Raw genomic sequence first — 25,284 nt, forward strand, 5'->3', positions numbered from 1 at the left:
ATTGCCACCCAAAACAATGTGCTTTATTTTAATGACTGCTGCCATCTGAATTCTTCCCATCAATGCCAGTTTTTCTGAACTGTGCAAGTGAGAACTCTCCCTACAACGTCTCCTTCATTTCTGAGACCCCCCTGGCCTCAATCTTTGTTAGTTCCTTCCTCCACCTTCTTATCCCCTTTCCTGCTCCCACTACAGTGCACACATGCATTATATCCCACCAATACATCTGCAAGTGCTTTGCTCTTCTCTAGTTCTCCCCCCTTTTCCCCAGCACAGCCTCCCAATACCGCACACAGCACCCCTATCTTGTCACCATGTTCCTGTATGCTCCCACAAGCAGCTCTATCATCTTCCCCAACTATTCATCTCCTTCCCCAATGTAACCTCCTTACCCCTAACTCACTCCCTATGTGCCCAGAGGCAGTAGCTATGTGTGTGGGCAAGTTTTTGTTGTTGTTGTTTATGTATGAGAGTTCTACCTCTGAGGAAAGACTTTGTTCAAAAGCTTAAATATTGCTAGTACTATATTTTGTCGTCCCTGTCTGCAACTCAACAATTCATGCATGTGTTACAAAGCACAGTATCCTTCCCATAATGAAATTATTCCACTTTCATTGATAAAGTATACAAACAGCCAAAGGGTCTATCAATGGACTCCAGTATATCTGCAACCATAGCTACAACCTTCCTAAATCAACTTGAGCAGAAATTATTTAATGACCATTATTTAACTTATTTTATGTACAAATTTTTTGCTGCACTATGTATTTATTTACCTGCAGTGAACAATTTACATGATAAGCAATTTGCCATTGTCAAGTGTGCGTCTTAGCTGGTATGATGTGGTCCATACGGCATCTTGAAGTGCAAATTTCAGTCGTCTTTTTCTTATGATAAAATCACATTATTTAAATGTTTACTTTTAATTCGTGTGGTCTTATAAAGTTATTTTTTGAGAGCTTTTATGACAGCCTCACCTCCAGTGATGCTATATGTTTACAAGACATTGTGTTTAGAAAAGATACGTGTATGATTGATAACAAAAGTGAAAAACAACATGAAGTGAATGTGCTGCTTCAAAAATTCAACAGCATGTACAAGAACATCCAGTTCAGAAGTGAATATGAATGTCTGAATTTTCAAAAAAATCTGTTGAAATTGGAATAATTAAGGTAGTAGCAGCAGCAAATGGTTTTCAACCTGCAACAATAGAAAAGACGTCCACAGAAGTTAGGAAGAAAAAGAAATATGCACAACTGAACAGACACAGGACAGTATGCATTCCCCAATTGGGTGCCCTCATACAGAAAACTGCCAATGTGAGACCAAACAACATAAGAGTTACTTTTTGCACCACCAATCAATTATCTAATAGGCTACCACAATGAAGACAAATTTTCCAGCTTGGGCAACTACAACATAAAGTGCAACAAGTACACAGTACAGTATGTGGATCAGACCACACGAAGCTTCCAAGCTAAATACGAAGACCACACAAACACGTCTAAGTACAACACTCCCAATAAATCTACCACAGCTACCCACACTTTTGACAACACAAATCACAATACAATAAAACTTCATAAACCAAACAAAGCCCACAAAATGAATCTATCTGCATTCACAACAGAAAACATAGAGACATACTCAATGTCAAATCTGACATAGTGGAAATGAACATTTTTAGACCCTTATCAGGCGTACAAGACAAACACAGTAACTTTCATACCATTGAACTCTTGAGAGAGGTAAATCATGAAAACATGAACTCAGATCCCAAATCACCAGACCAATTCATTAACAAATGCACAGGCTGAGTTATATGTTTATAAGCTTTCTGTAACAACAAGTTTAAGTGAAAAGATTAATTGAAAAGATTGTAATGATTTAAATACTTGTACATATGTTATCTGTATCACTGACTTGCAATGTAAGCTGGTAATGTTCTTTGACTTATAGCACACTGTATTTCTACATCTATGCAATCTCTGAGCTGTGTGTTCTGGTTTTTTTTTATGCAGTTTAATAATGAAAATGAATGTATGTAATGAACCTCTTTCTTTCTTATTTTTTCATCTTATGATGGAACATCTTGTAGATAACTTTATAATTGCTTAACAATAATGATGATTCCTGGGTGGAACAATACATAAAATAAGGGAATGGCAGAGCTCTTGCTCTTTTCTTGCAAAAGTACATCCATTTACACACACAACCACACAGACACTCAAATGTACACTCTCACAGTGAGACTTGTTATTAATTATCTGTTATTTGGAGCAGTTGCTGGGGCTACTGGAGGTGAGGGGGGGGGGGGGGGGTAGGGGAAGAAGCACGATGTAAGGAGGAGATAGTGGGATAGTGCGAGGCAGATGTTTTGACGGACGATTCAGTGGCTGCACAACAAAACAAAAGGAGTACATAGACTAGAGCGTGTAAGAGCTACAGAGAGAGGGAGAGGGGAAGGGGAGGGGAGAGGTGGAGAAGAAAAGGGACACAGGCAGGGAGAGAAAGGGAAAGGAGGGGGGAGAAAGAGAGAGAATGCCACATGCAGATTGGGAGGGGTGGAGGGGGGAGAGAGAAAGAGAAAAAGGGGGAGGGAGGGAGAGGGAGAATGCTCACATGAGGGGTGGAGTGAGGAAGAGTGGTGGAAGAAGACAGCACACAATCTCAAAGGGGGACAACTGATGTGGACAAAAGAGAGAAGGAGGCTAAGGTTAGGTGAGGCAATGGGAAATAGGTTAGCAAAGATTTAGGCCAGAGGGATTGCAAGACTGCAGGATATTCTGAAGAGACATTTTCAATATGCGTAATTCAGAGAAACTTGTGATGGAAGGGAGTAACCAAATAGCTTACATAGTAAAGCAGCATGTTGAAGTCACTCGTGTTGTGCTGTACAGCATGTTTGGCAACTAGATAAGTTCACTGTTTGGCAGAGGCCATTCATGGGAGTAGAGAATTGGTTACTTGTCATGCCCACATAGAATGGTACAGTAATTGCAGTATAGCTGATATACAGGGTGTATCAAAAAGAATGATCTGATTTGGCATGTCTACATTTCTGAAACTAATAAACATATGAATTTTGTTTTTTTTTGATGAATGGAGAACTCAATAAGTTTTTTTTTTTTTTTTGTACCTTTTCATAGGCATTCAATATGTCCGCCTGGAGATACACAGCATATGTCAATGTGATATTCAAATTGTTCCCACTGCACTGAGCAGCATGTCTTGAGTTACAGTTTCCACAGATGCTTTATGAGATGTCTCAGTTCATTCACTTTTATTAGTAATGGAGGCACGTAAACAGAATCTTTTATCAACCCCCACAAGAAACAATCACATACAGTCAGGTCCGGTGACCTTAGAGGCTAGTAATGTATGGCTGAATCATCTGGTCCAGTGTGACCAATCCATCATTCAGTAATCCTTTGATTTAAGAATTCCCACACTTCCAGATGCCAGTGTGGCGATGCCCCATCCTGGTGGTAAATAAAGTTGTTCGAATCAGTCTCCAACTGTGGGAAAAGAGTTATTAAGCATATCGAGATATGTGCTTCCTGTAACAGTGTTGTTGGTGAAGAAAAATTGACCATACTTCTTTTCCCGTGAAACTGCACATAACAAATTCCATTTTGGAGAGTCCCTCACATGTTGTATAACTTCGTGTGGATGTTCCGTATCCTATATTCTCACATTGTGATGGTTCACCTTTCCATTCAAATGGAATGTTGCCTTGGCACTAAACAGTAGGTGTGGAAGAAAACTGTCATCCTCCATCTTGCCAAGAATGAAATTACAGAACTCCACATGCTGTTGTTTTTCACCTTCATGAAAGCTTGCAGTAGCTGAATTTTGTACGGTCTCGCGTGCAAACGTTGACATAACACATGCCAAGACAGATATTGGGGGCATGTTGAGCTGTCGAGCTGCACAGCGGACGGACTTCTCCGGAAGTTTGACATCTGCGTCAGACATTCGGGGACAGCCCAGCGATATGTCTTTATACAAACATCCTGTTTCTCAGAATTGTTCATACCGTCATCTAATGCTCTGTGCTGTAGAAGGATCCATACCATATCTAATACGAAAGTCATGCTGAACAGTTATTACTGACATGCACTGCACAAAACGCAGAACACATAATGTTTTCTGTTGTCCTGGCACCATTTTTACTAGAACTGAAGTGGGTGCACACTGCTGCTACCTAGCGCAAATCATGTAAAACTCCAGAATTTGCTCTTTCCAACAGTACATTGTTCACGCACATATCTCAAATAACATAACAGTTAAATTTTTTTAAAATTGGACAAGTCTTTTTGATACACTCTGTATAACACAGTTGCTTTCACCTATGGCCCTGCCTTTTAGTGGCGAACAGATGCTTGTCTGGACTGCAGTAGGAAGTGGTGAGCGAGTGTATGGGACAGGTCTTGCACTTGGTCTAAACAGCATAAAATGAACCATGGGGTGGAGAAATGGGAGCAGAATTGGAATGTGGATGAACGGGGATGTTCTTTAGGTTGAGTGGATGGTGGAACACTATTTTGGGTGATGTGGGTAGGACCTCTCTCATCTCAGAGCACAATGAGAGGTTGTCGAAACACTGATGAGTAATGTGGTTGAGCTTTCCAAGGCCATGGTGCTGCTGGGTAATCATAATGCTGGTCAGTGGCTGGTTAACAGATTACCAGATATCAAGAAAAGGAGCCGGCATGAGAGATCTGTTTATGGATGAGCTGGGTAGGCTCTGGTAATGTTATCAGTATGTAATAAATGAAAAGCACCAGTTTGCTTTTGTTCCACAGTGTTACTTTTATTGCGTTAACCGGTTTTCGGCTTACAAACCGGTTAACACAATAGAAGTAATACTGTGGAACAAAAGCAAACTAGTGATTTTCATTTATTGTATGGTTGTTCCACCAACAAGATTCTGTTAACATTATCAGTATGTTTTGACAACTCATGGCTTCCACTGCAGGTGTGGCGTCCACAGGTAGTGATGGTGAACGGAGAGACTTTTTGACATAGGTGAGCTCTGTCAAAGTTGAGGTATTGTTGGTAGTTGCTGTACTCAATATGAACAGACATACAAACCCATCTGTAAGCTAGAGATCGGCATCTAGGAAGGTAATGATGAGCTGAGAAGAACCAGGTGAAACTGGTTTGGGAGCAGGTGTTGAGGCCATGAAGAGCAATGGTTCTCGCCACGAGTCCAGTTCATGAAAATTTCGTCAATGAATTTGAACCAAACAAGGAGTTTTAGATGTTGAGTGGATAGGAAGGATGAGAATTAGGGAAGAGGTGGTGTGTTTCATATCAGGGCAACATGGGAAAGGTAGTATGGGAAAGGTAGCATAGCAGGAAATGGTGTATAAGGATGTCACATTCACAGTGAGCAACAAAGGGGTCTGCTGGTAATGGGGCAGGAACTGTGGAAAGGTAGTGAAGAAAGTTAGCAGTGCCTTGAATGTAGGTTTGTACAATTGTGTGGAGGTGTTGGTCAACAAAGGCACAGGTTCGTTCTGGGGGAGCATTATACCCAGTAACAATGGTACGAACAGCAGGCAACCAGAAGGGTTGGGTTTACGGAGTTTTGGGAAGTTGATGGTGTGAGGAAGGAGATGGATTCAGGTGCCATATTTTGGGATGGACCTAAAGCCTTGAGGAACTGCTGAAGGTCTTGTTGAACTTCTGGGATGGGATTATGGTCATAAGGTGTGTATGCAGAGGTGTCAGAATGTTAACGAGGACACTCGGCAACAAAGTCACTAAAATTCATGAGCACTTCAGTGGAGCCTCTGTCTGTGGAAAGGATGATATGGTTTGGACTGGTTTTCACATTACGGATAGTTGTGTGTTCCATTTATCATCATTCAAAACTTTAGTTCCTTATTGTGATGGCAAGTGACAAATCATACCTCATTTTTTTTTGTAGTGAAGTTAAGTTCAAAATAAACAAATGGCTACATCAAGCAAATAAAATTGTAACATAATCCACCTGAAGATGAGGGCGTAATCCCTTGAAACACATTGTGAAAGAAAATAAGTGACTAATAAAGATAATTGTTTAATTTATTTTTGTCATAAACACGTGCAGTTCCAAAACAATAGTTCAACATGGATGACAGAACATTGCCGTAATTATTTCTGTGATGTTTGTCTTCATCTGCTTGCTCATCTGTTGGGGAAACACACGTACAAACAAGATACATACTGTATGCTCTCACAATCATCATTTTACCATCTCACACCTATACCCTGCGTTCCCTCCCCTCATCGTCTCAAGTTCCTCCTTACCCCTACCACCCAGGTTGCTTCTCGCATCAGGCGCCTGACCCCAGCAACCAGACACAGTGGTCATGTGTGTGGGGGGTCATGTTTTTGAAATGTGTGTGTGTGTGTGGGGGGGGGGGGGGGGGGGGGTCTCTTTTGGAGGAAGGCCTTATGGCTGAAACCTTATGTGTTTAGTAGTTTTTTTGTTGTGACTCAACATCTCTGCTATATGGAGGGTAGCACTCTTTTCGTAACACTGTCATACATATTTTTGAAGAATACAAGAGCAAGCTACATTTTTTGAACTTAACGAAACACAAAAGTTTTGTGTGCACCTTTATCAGACGTACCTCTACTGAATAAAATGCTTACCTTCCATGAGAACTATTACAGTATCCTTTATAATAGCAAATGTTGTCATCAGAACAAGAGCTGAAAACAGGAATGTGCATACTGGATCTACAATGCTCCAGGAAGGCTGGAATAGAAATGGACAAAAAAATTATTAAGTGCAGAAAAAACATTAACAGACATTATGAACAATAAATTGTTTTAATCATTTGCACATTACCTTATAATATATGACAAGTGCTGCAATGAAGACACCAACACTTTGGATAAAATCTCCAATGACATGTATGAAGGCGGCACGAACATTGATGTTCTGCTGTGTAGTAATACTTTCTGTAGATGCTCCATTCTCAATCTGTATATCTGATGAATTGTTACTACTTGCATGTGAGTGTCCATGCTGGTGCAAAGTAAGACCCATTCTACAGAGACAATCAAACACACAAAATAAATTACTCTATTTTTAAAATAAATAACATATTATAAATAAGCATTTTCAAAAGTATGAAAGGAATTTCAAAAAATACCCAATCTTTCTCTTAATTTCACTAGATTTGTTCCCATCTCATATAACATTTAAAAAATCCACACTCTATTAACCAAATTACTATGAAACTGGGAGGTAAATTCAACATTCATTATCAAACATTATAAATATTGCCAAAGACATTTGTTAAAGCTAACATAACAACAGACAAATTTAACACACACAGGTCTGTCATTCAGCAGGATGAAATGATCAATCAAATCAAACAAGCTGCTACGGCAGACATCAATCTTCTTACAAGGGCCAGGTCTAAACCAGTTCCCAATCATTCAGAATGTTGCTACAGGCCAAATCATTTTGTATTTCAATAACAACAGATTTTCTGTTGTTATGGAAATCAGCATTAACATCTTAATCAATATGAGGGAAGATGCTTACATTAAATTTACTCCAACTCCAATTGCAGAAGTTATCAGCATGATTGTGGCATCAATCTCAAAATCTTTGGTTACAATTCTTTCAATGGCCATATATACAAGCACTCCAGTGATTATCCAGATCATAAGCACAGATGTTAGTGCACCTATAACTTCTGCACGATACCAGCCAAAGCTCATCTTGCGTGTTGGAGGACGGCTTGCAACCCATAATGAAAAAAGAGAGATCATGAAGCTGGCGAAATCTGTCAACAAGTGAGCAGCATCTGTTGCGATGGCCAGGCTTGACGAAAGATAACCTCCTAAAATAAACAAAACATATAGTAAGATTAATGATATGAATATAATAGAGGGAAACATTCCACGTGGGAAAAATATATCTAAAAACACAGATGATGTGACTTACCGAATGAAAGTGCTGGCAGGTCGATAGACACACAAACAAACACACGAAATTCAAACTTTTGCAACAAACTGTTGCCTCATCAGGAAAGAGGGATGGAGAGGGAAAGACGAAAGGATGTGGGTTTTAAGGGAGAGGGTAAGGAGTCATTCCAATCCCGGGAGCGGAAAGACTTACCTTAGGGGGAAAAAAAAGGACAGGTATACACTCGCACACACACACACACATATCCATCCGCACATACACAGACACAAGCAAATGTCTGCTTGTGTGTATGTGTGTGTGTGTGTGTGTGTGTGTGTGTGTGTGTGTGTGTGCGCGAGCGCGCGCGCGAGTGTATACCTGTCCTTTTTTCCCCCTAAGGTAAGTCTTTCCGCTCCCGGGATTGGAATGACTCCTTACCCTCTCCCTTAAAACGCACATCCTTTCGTCTTTCCCTCTCCTTCCCTCTTTCCTGATGAGGCAACAGTCTGTTGCGAAAGCTTGAATTTCGTGTGTATGTTTGTGTGTTTTTGTGTGTCTATCGACCTGCCAGCACGTTTGTTTGGTAAGTCACATCATATAGTAAGATTAATTCACAACACTAAATACTCAGTCAAAAATAGCTCCATTTTTACAATGTAAATAACCACAGCTACTTTTACATTACTGCATGTGCTTCCTTCTCTAATGACCAAGCACACAAAAATTATCGCCCCGCAACACATACGTTTTCCTATTTGAGGGGGGGGGGGGGGGGGGGGGGGGGGGGGAGTTGGAAAACAAGTTTCCCCTGTCGACTGTGGTCAGAGTTGTGTGTGAAAGGAAAAAAAAGAGAATGAGGCATTAAAGATAAGACATATCTTTATTTTTATACATAATTTCCAAGTACATTGAGACATTTCTCATACCGCCTTATAAGCTCCAAAAAGCCTTCCAGGAAAAAATCAGGGCATTGCATATGGAAGAAGCGTTGAACAGCTTGTTTGACATCAGCATTTCTGCCAAAGCACCTTCTGCCGAGTCTTCTTCAAAGAAGGAATCAGATGGAAGTCACTTGGTGTGAGACCCTGACTAAGGCGGATGGTGAAGGCTCTCCCAAACAAGAGCTGCAATATGGTTTTGCGTTGCCATTGCAGTCACTGTGTGTGGTCTCATATTGTTATCCGACAGCAGAACGCCAGATCTGAGAAGGCCAGGCCGCTTTTTCCGAATCACCTCTTTCAATTTTGACAGAGTGGCACAGTACCGCGCAGCATTGATGGTTGCATCCTCCAGAAAGTCCAGCAGCAAAACTCCTTTGGCGTCCCAGAAAACGGTGAGAAGCACTTTACCTGCAGACGGAGTGCTTTTGAACTTCTTTCGGACAAGTGATGACGGATTTTTCCACTCCATGGATGCGGCCTTCGGCTCGGGCATGTAATGGTGGACCCACATTTCATCCCCCATCACAATCCGGAAACAGGAGGTCATTGCCAGATTCATGGTAATGCACGAGCTGTTCCAGACTGAATGCCACGTGTTGTTCCATGTGTGTTAGGGTCAGTTGGCAGGGTACCCATCATGCTGACACCTTCCTGTATCGAAGAATGTCGCGGATGATCTTGTGAGCTCGCTCATGTTCGATTCCAAGTTCTGCCACTACTCCATCGATGGTGATATGTCAGTTCACTTTAATCATGTCATCCAACTACCTGACATTTGCATCTGTAGTGGCTGTGCGCATCTGTCCAGGTCTCGGTTTGTCCTGCACTTGCTGACGTCCACCACTGAATTGCTGGCACCATCTCTGCACCGTCTGCCTCTCCATCACACCTGACCCATACACCTTAACAAGGTGGTTATGAATTTCTGTGCCTGATACTCCATGTGCCCATTCATAGCGGATAACAGCTCTCACTTCCACCTGTGACCATGACTCCAAAACACACCTTCTCTCCAGAAAAAGACTGAGCTGCTGGCTTCTGCTTTGCGCAGGCACTGCGACAGCGCCATCTGCTTGATCATGGTCGATCTCTACCTAATGGTGTATCGGTGTCTTGCAAGTACACGTTCACCTGCCGTGTCGTCTTTTGCCCATATCACACAGCTCTGCCCACAGTCGACAGGGGAAACTTATTTTCCAACTCCCCCTCATATATTCTGGGCCCGTTATTAAAACTTGGACAAAATTAACAATTTATTTCCTGAAAAATTTTATTGGTTGAAAAGGTTACATGAATATTTTTAATTGCAAGTTCACTGCATAGTCTCTTGCTCATATCTGCAAATTCTACGTCATAGGTATGTCACACTGTGATGTCTCTATTCATTAGTCATCATTTTAACTGTACTTTACACAATGCAATGCAAAAAAATCATATCAGTATTATCAAGAATTCAGAACCCTCTGCTCAAAAACATGCACATCATCTGTCAGTTAGTTCTGTAGTAAATGGTTTGTGTATGTCTGAATAATGTTTTTGTGCATGATGTAGATCTTCTTGGGGTTAGGGTCAATGTTTTCACTCGTAATTTCACTATAGACATCACAATGAAATGTTGCAGTCTGCCCGTTCGCAATACAGCGAAGCTTACTAGTTGTTAACAGCCACCAGATGACTAAATTTGCAATAATGAATCAAAACAATGTTGTCATACCCACCTCGCTGATGCCTTGTCTTCAGTGATGAGCCCTGCTTTGAATTAAGCCGCAATGACCAGCAACAATGTGGCTGGCGATGCACTGGGCAGCAAAGAGATACCAACCTGACTGTCGCCCACCATCTGGCCCGACAACCAGGAGTGATGGTCCAGGGTGTCATTTCTTTTCACAGCAGGACACCTCTGGTTGCCATTCGTGGCACCCTTACAGCACAGTAGTATGTCAAGAATAGTCTACACCCCATTTTGTTGTCTTTCATGGCAAGCCATCCTGGGCTTCCATTTCAGCAAGAGAATGTCCACCCACACACAGCGAGAGTTCCTGCTGATTGTCCTTCATGTTTGCCAAACACTAACCTCTCCAGCAAAGTCGCTGGTTCTCTTTCCAATTGGGAATGTTTGGAGCATTATGGGCACAGCTCTCCAATCATCTTGCAATTCTGATGATCTAACATACCAATTGCACACAACTCGGCACAATATCTATCAGGAAGATATCCAACAACTCTTATCATCTATATATGTCAAGCTGAATAATGCTTGCTTCGGTCAGAGGTGGACCAACACATTGTTAACTTCCTCAATTTCTGAAGCTCTTCCTTTCGAATAAATCATCCAATTTTTCTGAAGTTGTAATAATTTGTTTGTCTGTATTTGCATATCACACCTACTGATTTCCATCCCATTCAGATAATTCCTTCACGGTGAGTCTTTTTTTCTCCTACAGTGTACTACTTTTCTTGTTTTCTCCTAAAACAAATAAGAGCAAAATTCGACAAAAGAAAGGATGAGCAGTGGATAGCAGCTGGGATTTTATGTCATGCTAGGAAGAGAGCTCTACATCATCCAGATAACAAGCAACACTTAAGATTTGAACTCTATTATAGTCTGTCAGTAAACTACTGAGCCAGCAGTGCTCTTAGTGGGGAAACCCTGTAACTGCCTTACAGGCACACCCAAAATCAGTTGCCCACTTCCTGTCCAGCAGTGTAGCAAAGCATGCAGTGATGTACGTCAATCTGGGTAGTTTTATTTAACTGAATCAATCAATTTAGTTTGTATATTTTGTGATATATGTAGTCAGATGCAATGGACAAGCATATTAAATCACAAGAAAATGAACACAATACAAAGAAGAGGTATTTTCAGAGTAAAGAGTGTTTGGTTGTCTCTAACATAGAAGAGCTGCAATTTATATAAAAGACAACTTTTCCACAATAGAACACATCAAAAAGGAACACAAAAATAAACTACATGGTTTGTTGCAATCACCAAGAAAGATTGATACCAATTTTGAGTGGAAATCCATTGTTATGGACAGCTTTATAAAACTGATAATTTGACATATGATGGGGGACTTGTGTAAAATACTTGTTGCTGTAAAAGGAAAAATCCATTTTCCTTTTCAGAAAGATCCATTTTCCTTTTCAGAAAGATCCATTTTCCTTTTCAGAAAGATCCATTTTCCTTTTCAGAAAGATCCATTTTCCTTTTCAGAAAGATGTTCTGCACAAGGTAATATGTGAAATGGGTTTTATCTGAAAGTGACCTGTAAGTACGAGATTCTGGTCAAGAGAAAAGATGGGGCTGACTGGTGATGCAAATACTTGATACAAGTATAAAAATTAAGACAATAAGGTGAAATGTTCTTTATACTGACAAAACTTGGCTGGACAACATCATTACTTTAAAAAAATATTGTTACTGTGCTGGCATTGACAGCATCATGGACAATATTAGTCAAAGCAACAGATTGATCATGATTAATATTGGGTCCAATGCTGGATTTATTTGTTAGTTTATATTGAAAATATTCCCTATTACATGTTACACACTTATGCTAGCACTTTATCTAATTGCCAAAACACTTCTGGAACTCCATTTTGGGATAGCGTTCAGATCTCTCAGTGATGTATTATTAATCTCACCTATGATCGTAGAACACAAAAATTGTACTGTAAGGTTATCTTGGAACACATGAGGCAATACTAACCTTACGACTTATCTTAGAAGAAAGATTAAGAAAAGGCAAACCTACATTTCTAGCGTTTGTAGACTTAGAGAAAGCTTTTGACAACGTTAACTGGAATACTCTCTTTCAAATTCTGAAGGTGGCAGGGGTAAAATACAGGGAGCGAAAAGCTATTTACAATTTGTACAGAAACCAGACGGCAGTTATAAGAGTCGAGGCGCATGAAAGGGAAGCAATGGTTGGGAAAGGAGTGAGACAGGGTTGTAGCCTCTCCCCGATGTTATTCAATCTGTATATTGAGCAAGCAGTAAAGGAAACAAAAGAAAAATTCGGAGTAGGTATTAAAATTCTTGGAGAAAAAGTAAAAACTTTGAGGTTCGCCGATGACATTGTAATTCTGTCAGAGACAGCATAGGACTTGAAAGAGCAGTTGAACGGAATGGACAGTGTCTTGAAAGGAGGATATAAGATGAACATCAACAAAAGCAAAACGAGGATAATGGAATGTAGTCAAATTAAATCGGGTGATGCTGAGGGGATTAGATTAGGAAATGAGACACTTTAAGTAGTAAAGGAGTTTTGCTATTTAGGGAGTAAAATAACTGATGATGGTCGAAGTAGAGAGGATATAAAATGTTGACTGGCAATGGCAAGGAAAGCGTTTCTGAAGAAGAGAAATTTGTTAACATTGAGTATAGATTTAAGTGTCAGGAAGTCGTTTCTGAAAGTATTTGTATGGAGTGTAGCCATGTATGGAAGTGAAACATGGACGATAACCAGTTTGGACAAGAATCTAATAGAAGCTTTCGAAATGTGGTGCTACAGAAGAATGCTGAAGATAAGGTGGGTAGATCACGTAACTAATGAGGTGGTATTGAATAGGATTGGGGAGAAGAGAAGTTTGTGGCACAACTTGACTAGAAGAAGGGATCGGTTGGTAGGACATGTTTTGAGGCATCAAGGGATCAAAAATTTAGCATTGGAGGGCAGCGTGGAGGGTAAAAATTGTAGAGGGAGACCAAGAGATCAATACACTAAGCAGATGTAGGTTGCAGTAGGTACTGGGAGATGAAGAAGCTTGCACAGGATAGAGTAGCATGGAGAGCTGCATCAAACCAGTCTCAGGACTGAAGACCACAACAACAACAACAACAACAACAAAGGTTATCTTCTTTTTGGGAACGTACAAATGTCACATTGAGCTACTATGCAGACTAGGACATCATTAAAGTATCGTTTTTGACAAAAAATTTATGAATATGCAATCAAGACTGAGTGGACGCATTATCATGATGCAAAAACCATCAACTGCTACATCACAAATCTGGGCTTTTTTTCTGATTGCTTCACACAAATGGTGTCAAACTTGTAGTCAGTGATCCTTACTGTTCATTTCACCTTGTGGCAAGAACTCATGGTGCATATACTGTTAGAACTGAAGAACACTGTGAGCATAACCTTCACATTTGACCACATGTGTTGAGCTTTTTATGGTCTTGGCAATCCAGAATGCTTGCACTGGGATGGTTGAACCTTAGTTTTCACTTCATATTCATTAACTCATGTTTCGTCACCTGTTATGGCCCATTTCAGTAGTTCTGTATCGTTGTGACTTGACCAAGTGACTCCTGAGCAGCTTGCATTCATTGCTTGCTGTTTTCGTTCAAAATTCATCAACTTTACATCAGGTTTACCTGAAAAATTTGGAACAATTTGATGCTGATATGCCAACATCATCAGTGACTTTTCTGATTGTAATTCGGCAATTGTTCATAGTCATTCTCTAACTTCTTCTACAATTTTATCGAATGATGTTCTGGGTGCGTCCAAGGCACTTGTTATCTTCAACATCTTTACAACCTTCTTCGAAACACCTGCACCAGCTGTAATCCCTTGTTGTATACATAGCACTCATCATTACAATATTAACTCTTCTGTAAGTTTGATGCACTTCATTCTGTTCTTATGGCAAAATTTAATACAAATCCTCTGTCCCATTTTTACACAAAATACAGGGGGTTTCAAAGAGACTTCAGAAACTTGAAACTTCATATAATTTAATTCATAATACCTACGGAGGTCACTGTAGTGTCAATTTGTATGGAAATACATCAAGATTTATCCTGCACAGCTCACTAATGCCGAATTGCACTGTAAGTTGGCTTAAAGATAGCTGTCTTCACTGGATCTGAGCATGCTAGTTTTGTGTTTTCCTTTGTAGAATCGAAGTTGGCAACAACAGTTCAGCGTAATTTCCATACCAAGTACGCTAAAGATCCTTGTAGTAGGCCTACAATTTATGAGTGGCATAAATGTTTTGTAGAAACAGGGTGCTAGGTAAGACATGGGAAATTATCAGGATGTCCAAGCACATCTGACCGACGTTGTTGAGCAAGTGAGACAACGTTTTGTCAACAGCGCTATGAAATTGACCTGGCATGCGTCTTGCAAACTGCAAATCCCACATATGACTGTTTGGTGTGTTTTGAGAAATTGTTCGCATTTGAAACAGATTGGCAATCGTACAGGCAATAAAAGGCACTAATAAAATTGCTCGTAAGAACTTCTGTGTGAATATGTAAAACTGATTACATGAGGATGAACATATCTTGGACAAAAACATCTTTTCTGACGAGTCAACTTTTCACTTTAGTGACAATGTTGACACACAACTGCAGGATTTGGTACAGTGAAAATCCACATCAAACATTGCAACATTTTCGTCTTATCCCTAAACTGAACATTTTGTGCACTGAGCAAGAAAGAAGTGTACACCCCCCTTTTTTTCTGTGACAGAAGCATAGATGAGATAGTGTATCTGCATAGGTTACAACAATTTTTGATACCACAGATCAATGAGGATGACCAAGAACAAAATGTTTACTTCACGCTAGATGGCACACCACCCCACTACCTGGCTGACTTCCGAGATTTTTTCAGTAACTGCTTTCCAGGTCAATGGATTGGCTGTGATAAGCCAACTGCATGGCCCCCACGTTCCCCAGACCTGACACCACTCTATTTTTTTAATGGGGATTCATCAAGGATAACGTGTTTGTACCTCCTGTGCTGGCTTATCTATTTGAACTTCAAGCAAGATTTACACAGCCACTGAGCAAGTTACGCCTGCAAAGCTACAGTAAGTTTAGGAAGAAATTGACTTCCTATGGCATGCGTGCAGGGTAACCAACGAAAGCCACATAGAACATCTTTAGTTTAAGGGGGGAGGGGGGCGGGGGGACCTTGATGTGTTTCTGTACAAAATAACACGAAACTCAGCGCTATATTTTCTTTCAATAAATTTATATCATCATCATCATCATCATCATCATCATCATTTAAGACTGATCATGCCTTTCAGCAATCAGTCTGGGGCATAGTCCCCCTTATAAAATTCCTCCACGATACCCTATTCAGTGCTAACATTGGTGCCTCTTCTGATGTTAAGCCTATTACTTCAAAATTGTTCTTAACCGAATCCAGGTAACTTCTCCTTGGTCTACCCCGACTCCTCCTACCCTCTACTGCTGAACCCACGAGTCTCTTGGGTAACCTTGTTTCTCCCATGCGTGTAACATGACCCCACCATCTAAGCCTGTTCATCCTGACTGCTAAATCTATAGAGTTCATTCCCAGTTTTTCTTTGATTTCCTCATTGTGCACACCCTCCTGCCATTGTTCCCATCTACTAGTACCTGCAATCATCCTAGCTACTTTCATATCCGTAACCTCAACCTTATTGATAAGGTAACCTGAATCCACCCAGCTTTCGCTCCCATACATCAAAGTTGGTCGAAAGATTGAACGGTGCACAGATAACTTAGTCTTGGTACTGACTTCCTTCTTGCAGAAGAGAGTAGACCGTAGCTGAGCGCTCACTGCATTAGCTTTGCTACACCTCGCTTCCAGTTCTTTCACTATGTTGCCATCCTGTGAGAATATGCATCCTAAGTACTTGAAACCGACCACCTGTTCTAACTTTGTTCCTCCTATTTGGCACTCAATCCGTTTATATCTCTTTCCCACTGACATTACTTTTGTTTTGGAGATGCTAATCTTCATACCATGGTCCTTACATTTCTGATCTAGCTCGGAAATATTACTTTGCAAACTTTCAATAGAATCCGCCATCACAACTAAGTCATCCGCATATGCGTGACTGCTTATTTTGTGTTCACCTATCTTAACCTCACCCAGCCAGTCTACTGTTTTCAACATATGATCCATAAATAATATGAACAACAGTGGAGACAGGTTGCAGCCTTGTCTTACCCCTGAAACTACTCTGAACCATGAACTCAATTTACTGTCAACTCTAACTGCTGCCGGACTATCTATGTAAAGACCTTTAATTGCTTGCAAAAGTTTGCCTCCTATTCCATAATCACGTAGAACATACAATAACTTCCTCCTAGGAACCCGGTCATATGCCTTTTCTAGATCTATAAAACAAAGATACAATTCCCTGTTCCACTCGTAACACTTCTCCATTATTTGCCGTAAGCTAAAGATATGGTCCTGACAACCTCTAAGAGGCCTAAACCCACACTGATTTTCATCCAATTTGTCCTCAACTAATACTCGCACTTTCCTTTCAACAATAACTGAGAAGATTTTACCCACAACGCTGATCAAAGAGATACCTCTGTAGTTGTTACAATCTTTTCTGTTTCCATGTTTAAAGATTGGTGTGATTACTGCTTTCGTCCAGTCTGATGGAACCTGTCCCGACTTCCACGCCATTTCAATTATCCTGTGTAGCCATTTAAGACCTGACAATCCCCTGTATTTGATGAGTTCCGACTTAATTTCATCCACCCCAGCCACTTTATTGCACAGCAATCTACTGACCATTTTCTCCACTTTCCCACTGTGATACTATTTCCATCATCATTCCTGTCCCATTGTACATCGAAATCTGAAACATTGTACAACTCTTCAAAATATTCCCTCCCTCTGCCCAAGGCATCAACAGGATTCACCAGCAGTTTTCCTGATCTGTCCAAAATACTTGTCATTTCCTTCTTACCTCCCTTTCGAAGACTGCTAATTACACTCCAGAATGGTTTTCCAGCAGCTTGACCCAAGGTCCCCAACCTGTTTCCAAAGTCTTCCCAAGATTTCTTCTTGGATGCTGTAATTATCCGTTTGGCTTTGTTTCTTTCTTCAACATAACTTTCTCTTTCTACCTGAGTTCTAGTATGTGGCCATTTTTAATATGCCTTCTTTTTCCTTTTACAGGCTGCCTTGACTGTGTCATTCCACCAAGCTGTTTGCTTCATCCTACCTTTACACACTACTGTTCCGAGACATTCTTTGGCCACTTCTAGTACTGTGTCCCTGTACCTTGTCCATTCCTTTTCCAGTGACTGCAATTGACTACATTCAACTAACTGGTACCTTTCTGAGATCACTGTTATGTACTTGTGTCTGATTTCCTTATCCTGAAGTTTCTCCACTCTTATCCTCCTACGCATGGACCTGACCTCCTGCACTTTCGGCCTCACAATACCAATTTCACTGCAGATTAAGTAGTGATCAGTGTCATCAAAGAGTCCCCTGAATACACGTGTGTCCCCCACAGCCTTCCTGAATTCCTGATCTGTTATTATATAGTCAATGATAGATCTGGTTCCCCTGCCTTCCCCAAGTATACCGGTGAATGTTCTTATGTTTAAAAAAGGAGTTTGTGATTACTAAGCCCATACTCGCACAGAAATCCAAGAGATGTTTCCCGTTCCTGTTGGCCTCCATATCCTCTCCAAATTTACCCATAACCTTTTCATACCCTTCTGTTTGATTTCCAATCCTGGCATTAAAATCATCCATGAGCAGAACACTGTCCTTGTCCTTTACTCTAACAACTACATCACTCAGTGCGTCATAAAAACTATCCATCTTATCTTGATCTGTCCCTTCACAATGCGAATATACTGACACAATCCTAATTTTCTTGCTAGACACTGTCAAATCTATCCACATCAGTCGTTCGTTTACATACCTTATTGCAACTACACTGGGTTCCATTTCTTTCCTGATGAAAAGCCCTACACCCCATTGTGCTATTCCTGCTTTGACTCCTGACAAGTAGACCTTGTATTCTCCCACTTCCTCTTCTTTCTCACCCCTTACCCGAATGTCACCAACAGCTAAAACGTCCAACTCCATCTTACTTGCAGCCTCTACCAGCTCTACCTTCTTCCCAGAATAGCCCCCATTGATATTAATAGCTCCCAATATCGTTACCATTCGTTTGCGAGTCGTATCTTAGGAGTCCCTGGTTTGTCAATTAGAGGTGGGACTCCGTCACCTCCAAAGGTCCGAGGCATTTTGCTCTGATTGTTGCCAGCATCATATTTATAGTACCAGGGAAGCAGGTTGCTAGCCTTACTTGCCCCGGGTCCCATTGAGTTTTATCCCTAATGGTTGAGGGACTAACCGGTGGATTTGGTAGTCTTTGACATCTGAGCACAAAGGTGGCCACGACTCGGAATATGTCCGAGATGCCCAGCCTTATTCCAAAGTAACTGTCAGGACCACTTACTTGGCCACTCATACGTTGCCTGTGGTTCATGAATTAGGACATGACACCAGGAACCCACACCATGAACCACTCAATAAATTTATATGAATTTTTAAAGTTGTGAAGTCTTTTTCGAAATACCCTGTAAGAAACTGCCGATACTATCAAAATGCCTGTAACCTTTTTGACAGTTGACAGCAGACAAGTTACCTTCTATAGCTACCACTCTAAACATTGTACAGATACATTTCAGACATGTTTTCCAACACAACGACAAAAAATTTGGCCAAATTGAACTCGTGCAACACACAAAATTACAGATTCCCAGTTAAATTTTGATCACTCCTCATATAGCCAATCCCTCAAAGAAAACTACTACCACGTAGCAGAAACACAACATAAGAATAAGTCTCCAATTCCACAGAATAATTGCACTATATTATGCTCAAAATTCTATGGGAATATGCACATCATTTCAGGGGAGAGAGCAGATCAACATGCGTTTGAATGGACAGTCATTTGTAGTACATGCATTTTTAGTAGCTTTATAAGTAAATGTATAATGTCCTCATCCTGGAGGCACCACAATGTCAGAGGGTCATCCATTAACATCTTTCACTCATTCATTCATTGCATTCCAGACATGACAAGACAAGAAAAATAACAGAAACTTAATCTGTGTACTGTATTAACGTTAACTATCATTACACTGGTTGCTGCTCTTCATGAGTATGCAATCTAGATTAAATCGAAAGAAAGGACGAAGGAACTGCAGCTGACACACGGTCACCACAGTTTTTGCCACAAGCCATGCTGGACTGTCTGATTGACATCAGTTGCCATATGAGGGCATTGCAACATGTATTAATACTCTGCATCCCACCAAGGAAGTGGCACTACACACACACACACACACACACACACACACACACACACACACACACACCATGTGCCATCGGGCCTGTGAGCAGTGATTCGTACCACAGTGTCATGTCCAACAATGCTGCCCGGGTACCTTTCAGTGTAAACATCTTTGGTATGGTTCATGTTGTTTTGTTAATCTTAAAGAACAATTTAACTTTTATACACAAATACAAAATATGTGAGTGGACTGAGGACTTTGCGGTGGGGAGGATGCAGCGTGTTATCTTGGATGGAGAGTCATCATCGGATGTAGAAGTAATTTGACATGTGTTGCGACCCTTGCTGTTCACGTTGTATATTAATGAGATTGCAGACAATATTATTAGTAAAATCAGGAATTTTGCAGATGATGCAGTTATCCAAATGAAGTAATATCTGAAAGAAGCTGCATAAATATTCAGTAAGATCTTGATAAGATTTCAAAGTGGTGCAAAGATTGGCAACTTGCTCTAAATGTTCAGAACTGTAAAATGATGCACTTCACAAAATTGAAAAACATAGCATCCTATGACTATAATATCAATGAGTCACTGTTGGAACTGGCCAACTCATACAAATACCTTGGTGTTACACTCTGCGGAGATATGAAATGGAATGGAATGATTACATAGGCTAAGTTGTGGGTAAGGCACATGGTAGACTTTGGTTTATTGGTAGAATACTGGGGAAGTGCAATCAGTCTACAATGGAGATAGCTTACAAGTCACAAATCGCTTGCTCAAGTGTGTGGGACCTGCACCAGATTGGACTAACAAGGGATTTTAAAAGTATACAGAGAAGGGCAGCACAGATGGTTACAGGTTTGTTTAACGCATGGGAGAGTGTCACAGAGATACTGAAGAAACTGAACTGGAATACTCTTTAAGATAGACGTAAACTATCCCTAGAAAGTCTACTAATAAAGTTTCAAAGACTGTCTTTAAATGATTACTGTAGGAATATACTACAATCCCCTATGTATCACTCACATTGGGATCATGAGGATAAGATTAGAATAATTACTGCATGCACAGTGGCATTCAAACACTCATTCTTCCCGCGCTCCATATGTGAATGGAACAGGAAGAAACCCCCATAACTGGTACAATGGTATGTACCCTCTGCCATGCACCTCATGGTGGTTTGCGGAGTATTGATATAGATGAAGATGTACTAACAGACTACGACCATACAGCCCCTGATTTAACTAAGAGATTTCAGCAACGTTAATGCTGACATTGGACACAAGAAAGTCTCCTTTAAATTAAAGCTGATGCAATAAAGAGGTGTGCTCAGAAAGTAAGGTGACTTTTATATTTTTATAAAAAAATATTTATTTATTCATCAATATACATGTTGCCCCTTCAAAGTAATCCCCCTCAGATACAATACACTTGTGTCAATGCTTCTTCCAATCCTCGAAGCACTTCTCATAAGCACTTCTTGGTAGCCTTGAGTACTTCCAGCAATGCAGTTTTTATTTCCTCATCGAAAATCTTGGTCCTTTCATAGGTCTCTTCAGTTTTGGGAGGAAGAAAAAGTCGCAGGGGGCCAAATCTGGTGAATATGGTGGCTGAGGCACGATTGTCGTGTTGTTTTAGGCCAAAAAAATCTCTCACAGGCAACAATGAAGAGCAGGTGCACTGTTGTGATGCAAAAGCCATGAATTGTTTTTCCACATTTACGGACTTTTCTGCATATTGCTTCTTGCAAACATCAAACAATGGAAAATGCAGGATGGAATGTAACAATATTATGAAAAGGAAGTTGCTACTCACCACATAGCAGAGATGCTCCACGTAGCAGAGATGCTTCTCGCAAACGGTGCATAACGTCATGGTAATACCCCTTATTGACTGTACAACCTTGAGGAAAAATTCATGATGCACTCCACTATGGTAATTGAAAAAAAACAGTGACCAAAACTTTGACATTTGATCAAACTTGGCGTGCTTTTCTGGTCTTGACTCTCCGGAACACTTACATTGGGATGACTGGGCTTTGGTTTCGACATCATAACCGTAAACCCATGTTTCATCACCAGTTATGACCCTTATAAGAAAATCAGGATCATTATTGACATCATTCAAGAGCTCCTGAGTGATGCTCATGTGACGGTTCTTCTGATCAAAACTGAGAAGTTTTGGAACAACCTTCGCTGATACACGTCTCATTCCCAAAACATCTGAAAAAATTGCACAACACAAGCTGACTGATATGCCAACATCCTCAGCAACTTCTCTTATGGTACTTTGACGATTTCCCAAAACAATTTTCTTCACAGCTCGACGTTATCACCTGTTGTTGATGTGCTGGGGCATCCAGAGTGAGGTACATCATTGGCACCTTCTCGGCCATTTTGGAAGTGCTTATACCTCTTGCAAACTTTTTTTTTTACTTAGAGCAGACTCCCCGTATATCACTGTCAACATTTCAAGTGTTTTAGAGCACTTGGTTCCATTTTTTCACAGAAAATTTGATGCAGTCTTTGCTTCATTTTTTTTATCAAAAATCACCGAGCGCACTAAAACATGTCTAACCTTTCTATCTCACCAAAACAAAGGAAATATGGTGTACACTTGAAACTGTGAATGCATGTTCGGGATATGTGTACTAACATAACAAAAAAAGATCAATAATCGAATGTACGTTGCCTGCACAATTTGAAAAGTCACCTTACTTTTTGAACAGCCCTCATATAGCCATTTCAATTATGGTGGCATTACTGTACTGTTACTGTATTACAGTTATAATACATATATATTACTTTTTATGAAGTAACATGATGAAACTTTACAGACTGACATGCATACTCACCAACTGTTTCACCCACCATGAAAATGACACACAGAACGCTGGCAACTATCAGTTTCCTTCTTGCCTTGCTGTCCACCTGCTCATCCCTTTCACGATGACAGTGCCCATCCACTGCAACAATTATTCTAGTAGTTAAATTACGGTCAGTTTGGACAAATCACAGTTCACAAATTAATAATTGAATGATTGAAATTACAGCACTCACTTCAATCAAATATTTATGAACAAAATTAAAACACTGTAAATTGAAATCTACATCCAGGCTGTTACACGAACAAACTACACATTTATTGAATTGGTGGAGAATTTGCAACCCGTGAAATGAATTAAATAAAAATAACAATAGCTCAGTTTTCAGATTTGGTTATTATCACAGATGAAATGAAGTTATGTATATTTACTATGACTAAGTCATTAGTGAAACTTTGTCTAATGATTGAGTTAAATTGGCGTTACTATCTGGGTGAAGGAATTTACAGAAAACACACAAGGTAGTCAAGGAAGTCTATTTAGTGTTAGTTCAGCACACGCAGGTGCCTTGAAAGCTGCAATACTGCTAGTTACTATTGTCAGCAGGGCATTAAATGCTGACCTTATTTTCTTTAGTCCATTCAGCAAAAGACCCCCCAGACCTACACAATAGTGACTAGCCACTGTTTCATTTTCAGCCTAAGGTGGATGTGACTTCATTATTTAGGGAACATGTAGTACTCTTAACCCTGGCCTCTCGTGTGGGGTCTTCAGAAGTCTAGCTTCTACATAAATGCCAATTACATACTATCAAAATTTTTCCAGTTGTCTGTTACTCTTGGTAGCTACCTAAAAGAGACAATACTTAACAACCGTGCTGGCAACAATCAGTCTGCGTGTGTGTGCCATTAGGTACAGATGTGTGTTTCTGCACAAGGCTTCAAGGGACCCCATGCGACAACTGGCGTAAGTGAAATTCTACAGATTCCTTTATTTGGTTTTTTAATTTTTTTATGTTCCTTTTGTTACAGTGTTTATATTAATGATTCATTTTGTTGTAGAGCAGTTCAAATAAAATAAACACGGGGGAATGACAGTGTGAACGAATTCTGAGATGGCTGGAAGAGGAAAACAACGAAATTATTGGTGGTGAAGAAGAGAGTGTCGATTTTCTGGAGGAAGTTAGTGATCATGACACAGAGTTAGAACTTGACTGCAAAGATGACAATCCTCAAGAACACCTTCAACCACCAGAATCCTCAAATAATGACGAAGATGATATTTCATTATCAAATTTATCATCGCATAATTTCTATTCTGGAGAAAAAAAGACAAGGGGAAGGAACCTACACTGTTATTTGCAAATGGAAAAAAACTCCCTACCAACAGGCTGTTAGAAGACGACTTCATAATACTGTCACACAACCAACCAGGTCTCCAAGGCGCAACACGTGAGGTTAGTAACCCTTTAGAATTTTGGTTATTGTTTACTGACTTAGAAAGGTTGCAGCACATACAAGACTGCACAAATATAAAAATAACATCAAAGCGGATAAATTATGACAGACAAAGAAACTGCAGGCTTACAAATTTGACTGAGTTGAAAGCTTTGTTTGGCATCATGTACATAACAGGGCTACATAAGTCGTTACATACTTTGACTGATGACATTAGGATTACTGATGGAACTGGCCTTGATTTCTGTTGTGCTTTTATGCCTAAACTGTGATTTCAGTTTCATTCACACACGTGGAGAGTGAAATCTAATAGACAAGTTGGCACCAATCATGCGGTTATACAATATCTTTGTCGACAACTGTGAGAAACATTGTAGAAACAATGAGTATATTACAGTGGATGAGATGCTAGAGAATTTCAGAGGATCTTGCCAATTTCGTCAATACATGCCCAGTGAACCTGCAAAATATGGAATCAATGTGTTTTCTTTAGTAGACGCTGTTACACTTTACACCAGAACATTAGAGATTTCAATGTTGAAAGTTACGTCCATTGACTGGAATAGCATTCACATAGTGCATATTGAAAAGTGTATTAAACTTGCATTCGAAAACATAAACGCACGAATATTTCGTCAGGTAGAACTACACAGCTCGTAAGTACACTAACCTGCAAGTTTACTAATGTTTATAAAAACCATCTCATGAGCAATTAGATTTTGTAAAAGAAGTAAATCTTTTGTAAAAATACCATTACCGATATGACAACAAAAATATTTCTTTTCTTTCTCAGTGCAGCAAATGAATAACATAAACAAAACTAGGTCCAACTAAGAATGCTTGTAACCTGCCATCTGAAGATGGATTTGTAAAGAAAAATCCGAAACCGGTCATGGTCTGAAGATAGTAAACCTTTTTAAACCATACATGTGGCTGGTAGCTGTTTTTTATATAAATTATAAACCTTAAGTACAACAGCCACGTTTCTTAACATGTCGACTTTCGACAAAATAGAGTTAATAGCTAGTCACATGGCTGCACCTTGAAATACCATTTACAGCTGTGC

General features: G+C 40.1%; 1 protein-coding gene across 5 annotated transcripts in view; it reads right to left on the minus strand.

Annotated features, from left to right (window-relative positions):
• LOC124772732 (zinc transporter 2-like) overlaps nt 1–25,284 on the minus strand; it is a 128,907-nt gene that overhangs the window by 6,912 nt on the left and 96,711 nt on the right. For all 5 annotated transcript variants that reach the window (XM_047249345.1, XM_047249344.1, XM_047249346.1 and 2 more), the window contains 4 exons: nt 22,792–22,902; nt 7,553–7,853; nt 6,848–7,049; nt 6,649–6,754 (listed from right to left, as the gene is read on the minus strand). In XM_047249345.1, coding sequence (XP_047105301.1) covers nt 6,649–6,754; nt 6,848–7,049; nt 7,553–7,853; nt 22,792–22,902 — 720 coding nt within the window. The remainder of the gene's footprint in view (nt 1–6,648; nt 6,755–6,847; nt 7,050–7,552; nt 7,854–22,791; nt 22,903–25,284) is intronic.

The sequence above is a fragment of the Schistocerca piceifrons genome, chromosome 2, assembly GCF_021461385.2.
Source record: "Schistocerca piceifrons isolate TAMUIC-IGC-003096 chromosome 2, iqSchPice1.1, whole genome shotgun sequence".
Classification (NCBI taxonomy): domain Eukaryota; kingdom Metazoa; phylum Arthropoda; class Insecta; order Orthoptera; family Acrididae; genus Schistocerca; species Schistocerca piceifrons.